At 44.0% G+C, this 12,261-nt stretch overlaps 1 protein-coding gene across 2 annotated transcripts in view; it reads right to left on the reverse strand.

The window, feature by feature from the left end:
- MED14 (mediator complex subunit 14) overlaps window positions 1-12,261 on the reverse strand; it is a 131,349-nt gene that overhangs the window by 35,364 nt on the left and 83,724 nt on the right. For both annotated transcript variants that reach the window (XM_065438637.2, XM_065438636.2), the window contains 3 exons: window positions 11,227-11,379; window positions 4,218-4,295; window positions 3,120-3,196 (listed from right to left, as the gene is read on the reverse strand). In XM_065438637.2, the coding sequence (XP_065294709.2) occupies window positions 3,120-3,196; window positions 4,218-4,295; window positions 11,227-11,379 (308 nt within the window). The remainder of the gene's footprint in view (window positions 1-3,119; window positions 3,197-4,217; window positions 4,296-11,226; window positions 11,380-12,261) is intronic.

Below are 12,261 nucleotides of genomic sequence, written 5' to 3' on the forward strand. Positions count from 1 at the left end.
CATGATCATTGAAAAAGAAGGTGCACAATCAGTGCATTTTATCGGTGTTGACATATGGGGCAGAAGCTTGGAGACTGACAAAGAAGCCTGAGAACAAGTTAAAGAACACGCAAAGAGCGATGGAACGAAGAATTCTAGGCATAATATAAAGAGACAGAAAGGGAGCAGTTTGGATCAGAGAGCAAACGGGTATAAATATTCTAATTGACATTAGGAGAAAAAAAATGAAGCTGAGCGGGTCATGTAATGCACAGGTTATATACCTGTGGACCATTAGGGTTACAGAATGGATACCAAGATGATGATGATGAAAAACGTTTATTTGCTCTATTTTGCAGTGATTTTTACGGCTTCAGATGGAGTCTTCAATCTTCTCTCCAGGGTCGGTTCCACTAGTCCAGGGCTCCGCTGAGGGTAGCTTCCCTGCGTGCACACCTTACTAGTCCTTGTTGGACTTTCAGGATGTCGCTGGATAGCATCCTCTCCCACTGTTCCGCACTCTGGTTTCTTTATTATGGCTAGCCCATCTGCTTTCTGGCAAGCCCATGTGGTATGGTATAGGGTTGGTTTGTCTCCCCACCATGAGCACTAGCTCTCTTACTGCGTGGGGTAGATTTTGCTTAGCAAGTTTAGGCACGGGAATGTTCACGTTTGTAGCTCTCGCCATACTACGGCGTCTTCTCTATTTAGATGTTTGTGAGGGGGTGGGTATTTTCGTCTGATGCCTCTGTAGGAGTTTAGTATCTCTGAATAGCTTTGTGCTACCGGCTTGGGTTCCTCAGCGCGGTCGGGATTGTTGGATGCTCAGTTTGTTGCGTGCCCTTGAGCTATCCTATCTGCCTCCTGATTTCCAGTAATGTCGGTATGTCCCGGCACCCAAACTATCGTGTGTTTGGCCTGGTTATTGACGGTTTTGCCACTTGAGCGGAGGATGTGGAGCGCGCTGTGGCTGATTCTGCCGTTTAGGTAGTTGCAGCATGCTGCTTGTGAGTCTGTGAGTATGGTTAAGGACCTGTTGGATCGGTAGCCCTCCACTGCCGCTAGAGCCACGGCTGCCTCTTCGGCCTCAACTACCGTACAGTTCCGAATTGATGCGCTGGTGATTTCTTTTAGGTCCGAGTTGATCACCGGTGCGACCTTGCTTTTCTTGTGGTTTATGTCCTCAGTGTAGGTAGCGGCGTCTACGTACACTGTGTCGTGTCTAGTTGCCAGTGTTCTTTGTACATACTCTGCTCTTGCTTGCCTTCGTGCCATGTGTAGGTTTGGGTCCATATTGCTGGGTATCGGTGCTACTTTGATGGTGTTTCTGTATTCGTCCGGTATCATCTCTGTGCTTTGTGTCTCCTTTACGGTAGCTTCACCGCCGTATCTGCTCAGGAGTCTTCTGCCCGTTGCCCATAGCTTTAGTCTTTGCATTTGCGCGATTATCTGTGCTTCTTGGAGCTCCTCGAGACTGTTGTGTAGCCCCAGGGCCAGGAGTTTGTCGGTTGATGTTGACTGCGGTAGGTGGAGCGCCGTCTTGAGGGCTTTCCTCAGGATTGCGTCCGCTTGTTGCATTTCGTGCTTCGTACAGTGGTAGTACAGGAGGCTGTACGTCACTCTACTGACCACCAGGCTTCTGACCAGTTTGAGTGTGTCTGCTTCCTTCATACTGTGTCTCTTCCGCGAGACCCGCGTTATCATGCGAGCCACTTGGTTGGCTGCAGTTTTAAGTAGTGTTAGGGTGTGGGTACATCGTTGGTTCGATTGTATCCACATTCCTAATATCCTGATGAGTGTTTTCTCTGGGTTGGCTGTCCCTCGAGGTGGATGTTCAACTTCATGTTTACTTCCTCTGGGACGGTGCGATTCTTCTTGCCTCGCCATACTCTTAGGAGCTCGGACTTCTCCGTTGAGCAGGCTAGACTTCTTGCCTTGACATATTCCTCTACGCATGTCGCAGCTTCTTGTAATCTTTCTTCCTTTTCCCTGAGTGAGCCTTTGGTGACCGAAACAGTGATATCGTCGGCGTACATGGCGTGGCGTACACCGTCGATTTGGTCTAGTTGTTGGGCCAGTCCAATCATGGCAACACTGAACAGGATGGGTGAGATGACCGATCCCTGTGGTGTGTCTTTGTTTGTGGTGTTGAACTTTTCGGATCTCAGCTCGCCCAGGCCGATTGTTGCTGTTCTGTTGGACAAAAATGACTTGACGTAGCTGTGTATTTTCATGCCACAATTTAGGTTGTCTAGTCCTGTCACGATGGCTTCGTGGCTAACGTTACCAAGAGAAGGGAAGCGTGGTCGAGGATGGCAGAAAACTAGGTGGGACAATGAAATTACGAAATTCGTGGGTGCTAGTCGTAGAATCGGTTGGCGCAGAACAGGGGTAATTGGAGATCACAGGGAGAGGCCTTCGTCCTGTACTGGACATAAAATAGGCTGATGATGATGAGGAGGAGGAGGAGGAGTTCCATTTATTGAGAGACAAGGCTGAAAACAATTGCGTGAATACAAAGCCAACTAATCATGAGGATGGTGTTCCATTTAAGAAACAGTTTTGGCGATTTCCGTTTATTAAGATTCCACTGTATGTCAAAAACATAAAATAAAAATAAATAAAAGCATAGGAAATTGTGAATTCTTTTTTTTAGAATAATATTTAAGCACTCTTACCATGTTCTTAGTTAGCAAAAATGATAAATATGTAATTTTGGATGAGAAATGATCATAACCAGCACGTCAGCGCTGCTGCATGTATGGCTGAGGCACAGTCAAGCATTAAAAAAAGCAGCTTTCTTTCTCTAAGTGCATATTTCCATTTAAGGTTGCACTTTAGTTCCAAATATAAAGCATCATTGATTACATTCTTCATTTCTTGTTATCTGACTTTTCATGTCTGCTGAGTGGTCAAATTAGGCCAAGAAACAGCTATGAAAAAAAAAAAGGAACAGGCAGATGCTAAAAGGATGTGTCCAAACTTCACATGACAGAAAGATGCAACATTAAATAAACAGCTAACACGCATAATGCTAGTACTTAATGCTACAGAGGCTTATTGAGCACAGTATATTAGCACTGATTAAAATATTTTACACAATACTTTCAATCATGATACCACGAAGTGATAAAGGATACGTGTTTCTATATACAAGGCGAAGATGAGTTGATGACTGAGGAATTATGACAAATGTCTGGACTGGAACTTGAGGCCTCTGCAAACAATCGAGAGGAGATATGATTGCATCAACATATACATCATCTATGAAAATAGACTCATGAAATTTAGCACATAATCATTTGTATCTATAATTTTATTTATTTATAAATACTGCTATCTTATACAAGATCTTAGCAGTGTGGTACACGAGTAAGTAAACAGAACAGAATAAATTTGAAAAGGGGGCAACTGCGCTCGGAATTTTCTTCACACAAGCACTTAAAAAACCAATCCACAAAACAAAGATGGCAAGCAACATTAGTTCAGCGATTTTCAAATCATACAGTCATACAGTGATATCACTGTTTCACTGTAATATCATAATGTGAATCATAACACAAAAGCTTGTCCCAAAACTATATTTTTTCCCTTACTTTACCCCACATAGCACATTTGATTCCCTTATCTGTATAAACAGCAGTAGAAATGAGTCAAAAATACAGCAAGAATAACCACTCTTATGTCTACAGGAATGGTCAATGGAGATACTGCAGTTCAAAGCTTTATTTACCTGTGGACCATTGATTGCCTGGTTGAAACCAATTAGCAATTCCAATCAAAGCCCAAATATTCAATGATGAACCAGAATGAAACAACACACTGCTAAAAAAGTATGTAGTTTCACCAGGTTAGCCTATCTGGGAAAGAACACAGACAGCTACAAAGTACAACACAATGTGCTGTGCATTGTTGTGCTGTGTCTTCATCCTTTTGCACTACTTGGTTTCCCAGCATATCACACTGCTGGCTGCCACCTCAAAGAATTCTCACTAACAACTCAGGTGAGACACTTCCATCCTAGAAGCAAGGACCATAAAAAGAAAACCTTGGAATAAGAAATACTATGTTCAGGAAGGTTAGGCTTATAAAACATGAACACGAGAAAAAAAAAAAAGACTACCGTCCCTCTTGTGTCTTATATGCCTCACTTTTTGTACCATGAAACTTTACCAACTTGTTCAACTTTATGATGTTCTATGTTCGGCTTTCAAGCAGTTTGACATAGCACCACTTACGCTGTTGATGACACCGAGCTGAGGTGCAGATGGGAGCTTGGTGAGGGAAAGGAGTGGTGCATAGGTGTCTCTCAACACCTGCAACATAAGACATTTGCCAAGAGTGACTGTCACTCAACTGCTGCCTACAGATCACAAAGGCAGACATTAATAGTTTACAGCAGCACAACAAAAGAAATGCACTGCGGTGATAAAATAAAAGCAAGTTTTTAAATTTCGTATTACGATCAGATGAAAAGGCCTTAGGCAAATGTGTATGCTCTACGTGCTTCGCACTGTGCATGTGCCTTACACATCCTAGGGTGCAATTTACATTCCTGCTACTCTTGTCACATTCACAACAGTTGAAGACTTGCCTCAATTTAAAAGTTGCAGTGGCAAAGCAAGTTTATACCATTATCACACGCAAACTGGTAACGTTACGAGCCAGTATTATGTGCAAGAAGCTGTTAAAATGTAGTGGGCAGGATAGGGGATTAAGTGTGGCCCAGTCTGCAATCTTAGTTGCTGTGGTCTCGCTTTTATTCAGTTAGCCAGTCTTCGACATCCATGGTGTCAGTACTGAAGAAGGTGCTAGGGTCTCGGAGTTCAGTCAGGACAACCAATACTGAGGTAGAAAAGGCTGAACCAGCAGGCCCTTCAGTCGACATGGTCGAACAGCCCACAAGATGTGCGCTGCGAAGTTCTGTCGTGCGCTTCAGCTGAACCCAGCATCTTTACTAATGATGTTACAAAGTGGTTTTGAAGGGCTTTATTTACATTACTGGGAAAGATGGCAAGCGGGGCCACAACAACAAAGATGGTGGACTGGGCCATACTTCGTCCTCTTATCTTGTCCACTACACTACAACAGCTTGTTCCACATAACTCTGGCTCATAACAATATTCGTGCTCCCATACAACAAAAATGTTCTTTTTGTACATCGCACAGCATCATGCTGAGAGACTGCTGGCATAATGCACAGTGTGAGAATTTTTTACATTATTCTCAGCAGGGTGCCAGAAAAAAAATGTTTTTTGTTCTGGTTTTAGTTTCGTTCCACTGAAAAATGTTCCGTTACAATTCTGCTGCTGAACGCAAAAAAATGACCCACAACAGTCCACAACGGTTTAGGTTCGCATGCAAAAATTTTTGAAGCAATGCAACAATAAAAACATGGTATTTATTTTTCTCAATAAGTGAATTATGAATTCCGAGACCATCCTCAGTGCCTTGAGTCAAGGCACAGCATGATCTCAAAAGCAGCACTTCATCGAGTGTACTCGCTGAAATGCGAGACCACTGTTCCACTATAACAAATTTAAGTGAACAAAACGAACTATATATATTGTTCCCGTAGAAAATGAAACGTTAAACGCATCAGCACGCTAGCTCTGTGTTTTGCTACAATACCGATCTGCTAGTGCAATGAGCGATGGGCTTATGTTAGTGCAGCGCTCGACTGGCTATCGCTCGCACTATCCCTGCCGGAGATATATACACATTCTGACGTTGCCTGAAGTCGGTTGTTTCTGATGATGACTTTCCCCTTGAACCAAAAACTGATCAAAGCTATTTTGGTTTCACTTTGAAACAGAATAATAAATAACGTTGTGGTTACATTTTTGTTCTGGGCAAAAATATCGTTTTATTTTGTCATTCATTTTGGTTTTCGTTCTGTTCTGACACGCCAATTCTGAAGTCCTCTGATAGCTTGCAACCCCCAATACACACAGCATAGGCACAGTGTCACAAAAGTGCATGTAATCAAAGAGCACATCATGCATCAACCAAGGCAGCAAAGCAGCACCTTGGCCCCACAACAGCTTTGACAGAGAGAGAGAGTGCATACACCACAGACAACTAACACAATCAAAAGCGACTAGAAGCTTCGAAGAGAGAGGGCATGTGCCTAAACACCTTCTCAGATCTCGACACACGGCGAGGACAGCGAGAGAGGGGGGGAAAGCTCAACTGTGCACCAACAGATGAGTCATTGTGGCTGCGGCTGAAAACGCAAGGAATGTCTAGAGATGTCTAGCTATGTTCATGATATGGGAGAACAACTCTGTCAGAAAGTTCAAGAAATGCCCGCGAAGGCTATAAAAGTGCCATGCTGGAATCAGAGGGGTTCAAAGATCAGACCGCGTCGGTAAAGAGATATGACGCGTTGATAGACCGTCTGCAGAAGGGGATTTCCAGGCCAGATGAAGAGTTCCCCAGGCGTCTGCATTTCTGGAAGAAGGCTCCTTCTTCAAGATTTGCCTCTAGTTACACCGAGGACGTCTCGATGAGTTCCTCGGGTGTCCGCATTTCCGGAAGAAGTCCCTCCTTCAAGATTTGCCACAAGTTACGTCGGGGACGTCTGGCTCAAGACCAGCACGGGTGTATACACGTGGACACTAGGTGCTTCTATTCATTCTGTAGGGTATGTGTTGAAATCTTAGTGCTTGTCGTTAATTATTTTCAAGAGTTATGTTAATACCCATCTGAATTGGACTGTGATGTACCTAGTCAAAGAGTGCATGTATGAACGTAACTGCCTTATCTGAAGAATATATTTTGATGAGTTTGGCAACTCTGGGCTCTGACTCAGGCCTCTGGACCACAACCTGTGTTTGCTGGCACACCGAAAGGCTTTTCATTAATTGTCCGTGCTTTCGTGGGGTTACTTTCGGAGGCTGATAAGTCGGCTTTGGAATTTGGCCCAGCGTTGGCACCTCGTTCACGGGGTGTGCGACACACAGGCAGACAGTCAAAGGGAGCCACTAACCTTGATCCTGGGTATATCACACTTGAAGCAGATCACGAAATACATGCGAAGGTTGTGGGATCGTTCCCCACATACGGCAAGTTGTTTTTCGTCCACTTTTATTTCCAATAATTTATCGTTTCTTTAATTCATTATTAAGCACAAGTAATTTCTCCTATGTTGTCCTTGGTGTCAGTGTTTGTTGACTTCTTGTGGTATACCACAAGATAGGAATATAGGTAGGGCTTTTTTTCAGAAAACCACGGCAAAAAGTCAACCCCCGTCTTATGTACTGATTATTTTTTAGCAGTTTACACCATTTCTGTTGTTTGTTTCTTTTTTCTCACTTTTTTAGGGTTAAAGTTCGGCAGATCAACCTATATTCCGTGTTTCTAAGTTAGCTCGTTGTACCAATTAGCTGAAATATAAAACATGCCTACCTGAAGCCTACCTCAGAACTCTGCACGTCTTGGACAGGTTTCAAAGATCATGAAATGAGGAAACTTGGGGGTTTGGCCCTCATAGACCATGTCAAATGTACAAAAGTTTACTTACTTTCCGTTTTACACACAAGCTTTGCAAACCACTCATGCTGCAGAAAGCAACGATAACCCTAAAAGCTCGCATTGTCTGGCCCACTGTGGTGCACCTCACGATTGTCAAAGTGCTTGCGGTGCATTTTTAGACCAGATAAGGCATAAATGGATGCAGCTCAGGAGCAAACCAGCCTGTATGGATATGTGTTGTGGCACCATCCGTATACTTGTACTGCAAATTGTGCATGAACGTTACCCACGTGTATGTTACAATACACATTGAAATGATCGATTGTCATACATCTTCAAGGAGTCAACCAGGTAAATGTTAGAATCTAAAGGGGACCGAATCTTGCAGAGTATTCAAGTCCTAGGGCGGTTGCTTGGTCTAGTTGGTAATTCATGATCAAAAATAACGTACAGCGCAAAAGACAAGGACAGCGATAGACGACATACACAGCGCTGATCTTGTTGGAAGTCAGCGCTGTGTATGTCGTCTATCGCTGTCCTTGTCTTTTGCGCTGTACGTTATTTTTGATTATTTTTATTCAAGTCCATTCCCACTAGTGTGTTACAGGTCACACCGCGAGTACCAAAAAAATGCATTCAACCGGGCTATGGGTGCATACATAGCACAGATATGAGTCTTGCACACTGCTGCCTCGATGGTATTTCCGTGAAAACTATGAAGTGCGCATGTGGCGTACGGTGATTTTCTTTAATCCAAGCTGTAATGTAAAAATCCATCACAGTGTTAATTATGGATTCATTTTAGCCGCTTGCGGAGCCCTGAAATGTGGACCCCCGAGTTTCGCAAAGACCCTGGTCTGCATCAAGACAAACATGGCAGTAGACATTTCCATGGCAAGATTTGTAGCGTGCACAATAGACAAGGACATAGAAAAGGTGTGCAGTGTGCTTTAATCAATGTGGCTCTGCTTCTGTACGCCCTGAATAAGTTGCCCGCTTGACATATTTGCATGGCGTTTATTTTTCAGAAATAGCAACACCGTACTGTACTGTACCCTGAACTTAAACTTATCCTGTTTACCCGCAACCCCTGTTGTATAGTAGTTACCTTGCCTTCTCACGTCACCTGCCCCCCCCCCCCTCCTACTCTCTTGTATAGAAACTGCCTCTTCTCCTCCCTTTCCTTCTCCTCTCAACAGCTCTATCTGCATCCCCTCTGGTCTCACATGTTAGTAGAAAGGGAAGCGATGCAGTTTCTGCAATGCTTCTGAGGGGAGTCACGGATAATTACAGCTGTCAAGCGACTAATGTGGCGCAGCCAGGAAGCTCCAGAGGGCATTGTGCACATTCGACGCATTGGAGTGAAAATGAGTTTCTCCTGTCGCCTTTCCTCTCTTACTCGCACCTGTCATATATATACACATTCTGAACCATCCCCCAACGTGATGTGCACGACAGAAATAGCCCATAGCAGCAGCAGTGGGAAAGTCAAAGGAAGAGGCAAAGAAAGCTTCGTTTTAATAACTAAGTGTCATCGACACTTTCTCATGAAACGTGTATAGGACCGGGCGGCCTTTCACGTTCTTGAAGCAGCGAAGCCACAAATGGCCGCAGTTGGCATGAGCCACACATAGCAGCGAGCAAAACTTAGACATGGACGTCGTCATTTTTCCTCAGTGGCAAGTACTGACTTTCAGATGAAATAGGTTGTTTGTTAGCGTCTGCCAAAACAGTGTTATTTCTTCAGCTTGGAATATTTCTAATGGCACGAGAAATGATTGCGGTCCCATTAGGAGAAGTACACTTGCAGAGACACAACGTGGTGCAGGGTTCAATAAACTGGATTGTGCCACTGAATGGGATTTCATACACGTGTATGCAGCGCTACACAGTAAAAGCTTGTTAATTCGAATTCGACGGGGATGCTATGAAAATTCAAATTATTCGAAATTCGAACTAATGAAAGTCAGAGAAAAAAATAACTCAGTTAAGGTGTGTATATAATCTGACATAGCATGAGTGCGCGTGCGCACTGTGGCTCAGCCAATGTAACCAGACACAGATAACATGGTCAGACGTGCCCAACATCGAGATGGCACTTGCTCCACCTGCACCTTCATCATGCCGACTGCGCTGACCCACGATGCATGGGGTGGGGAAAGAAGGTCCCCATGTCGCTTCGCTGACGATCGCAAGCAGCTTTTCAAAGCGGTACACGAGTTGGGGATCGTTCTGCGCATGCTCCGAAGAGGGCATCTGTTAAACTTGCGAACAATTTTCTGTGTCTATGAAAGGAAAGCTACAGAGGCAAAGCGCACACAAGTGAGAGTGCTTCTAAAAGAGTCCCGCGTTTTCATCCATGTTAGCTTAAGCTGGGAAAGAGAAAACACGAACACCTTGTTGGCAACAGTTAAGTAAGATAGAAGACACCACTGAATGTAAAAGTTAACTTATTTTGCAGATTTTCCCTTCCGCAACAGGGTAAACGTGAAACCATCGCACATGGAAGCTTCATCGATTCAGTGTCTATTCCGAGCAACCAGAAGCACTGTCAAACGCTGGCGGACTGCTTAGCACGGTAACACATGCGCAGAAGCTTTGCCCCCGTAGCTTTCCCTTCATAGAGGCAGAAAGTTGTCTGCGAGTATAGAGGGGACGGCTGAGACAGCATTTCGGCTGGTGGAGCACAAGCGGTGTAACGTGACTGGCCGCAAGCGACGCGGGTCAAAAACATCGGACGGTAAACGCACTTTTGCAACGGCAACATTCATCGCAAGAGCAAAAGCTACGCTCTGAAATGCACTCACGAAACGCACCACAACCTGCTGCAACGTTGGTCTCCGTTGTACTTTTGGACCTGCACCGGCTGCATGCTGCTGAGTTCCACTATACGTATAGGTGGTGTCGAAACACTTGAGTTATAGCCACAAATCTCAAAGGCTATGCTTTATGGTGCTGCGAGCACCAATAAACATCCCGGCCCCCATGTTTTAGACATTACCTGGGGCCGCTTCTCGGCAGAACGCCTCGTAGAGAAAGAACATAGCCTCCAAAAGATGTAACATGAAAAAAAGAAAGAAAAAAAAACATGCAGCGCCGCATCCACATTTTTATCTCGACGGTCTTGAGAGAGGGAGAGAACCGACCTGCAACAGAGGCGTTGGTCATGCCTGGCCAGGCGAAAACACGTCTCTCCAGTCAGGCCTAAACAAAGGGCCCCGCAGATGGAAAGAGCAAAGCTGCACGGCGAAGCCAATCTCACCAACGTGCTCCTGCACACTAGCACTCTCCCCATCCATGATGGCACAAAGTTCGAATTATTGGTGGTGGTACGGATTTCAGTGTAAATTAGTGGGGTGCGTTAAATATTGCTTTCAATACGTTACTGGACGGACCATGGTGGCTACATCGAATTATCCCAAAATTCGAATTAACGAATTATGAATTAACGAGCTTTTACTGTACTTCTGCATGGGATTTCCAAGGGGATGTTACAACTGCTTGATATAGACAATTCAATGTGTCCATGTTTGATATACTATAAGGGATCAACTGAATTTTGTTCAATATCATTTATTTTGCTTTTTTTTTTGTGGCATCCACCACCTTGAGACACAGGATGTGTACCAAATCCTTGCAGAGCCAATACACAGTTCTTTTACAGCTTATACCAGCCATAAATGCTTCAGGAGAAAAGCCAGTGCCCAATAGCGTAACAGCTCAACAAAATGCACATGCGGCATAATGAGCACTGAATGTCCACACACGCACCTCAACCAATGTGGCTATCGAACGGTGCTGGTTGAACTCGTGTTGGAGCTGTGGAGCCACCACAGTGTGTGGGTTGCTGGCCGAAGCAGTGTGGCCCACAACACCAAAAGCCAGGTGGAAGCGCTTCTCTGAGTGACGCCAGTAGATGGTCACCTGAAAGCAAGCCACCAACAGAAAGGCTGACAAAATGGCATTATTCAAATGATGGAAGTAAATAAAAAAAAAGACAGAGAAAGAAAAAGATATTTTTACAACAGGCACTTCTGCAAGTCTGCTGCAACAAAGACCAACTGTGTATGACACTAAACCTATTTCTAAAACTTGAAGTACCGTGGAACCTCTTTCATAAGCTCTGAAAAAAGAAGCATGAGAAAACGTATTAGCCAGGAAAACGTACGATCCGAAGTCACTAAAGAATTTTGCAGTTTTACTCAAAATGTGAAGCACCTAAAGTAGCCTTGTGCAAATATTCAAATTTTCTAATAGTACTTTCGAATAATATGCTATTCGATATTCGCTTCGAGGGCAGTTGTAATATTCGTGCTTTTCAAAGTGTTGGCAAATTCACGGTCCTGGGTCTGTTTACTGTCCAGTAATCGGTAAAGCAGAGTTTTTAAGATAAAAAGAACTCAAACATTCGGCAGAACTGTATAAATATTATGTGGGGAGCTTTCAAATATATTATTTATAATCATTCAATTGACTTTGTTTACCAAAAAAAAGAAGAGTGACGATATGCCAATACAGCGCCGGCATAGGGCGGTGCCATCTTGGCGCGTTTGTTGCCAGCAGTCTTTTCTCACCGGCGCCAAATCTACAGTTAGAATATGAAGTCGTGATAAAGATAACTTTTTATTTTGACCTGACACGTTTTCTATTTTTAAATACTGTAGTCATTTATTATAATATTCCCATAGAAAACGACATGCTGAGGCCAACGTTGCTGAAGCTCAGCGAATGAGAATGACATCAACATTGCCAAAGTTAAAAATGGCGAAAGCTTTGTTCGTCGGTAAAGTAACGACACGTTCATTT

The sequence above is a fragment of the Dermacentor albipictus genome, chromosome 1 (assembly GCF_038994185.2).
Source record: "Dermacentor albipictus isolate Rhodes 1998 colony chromosome 1, USDA_Dalb.pri_finalv2, whole genome shotgun sequence".
NCBI lineage: Eukaryota > Metazoa > Arthropoda > Arachnida > Ixodida > Ixodidae > Dermacentor > Dermacentor albipictus.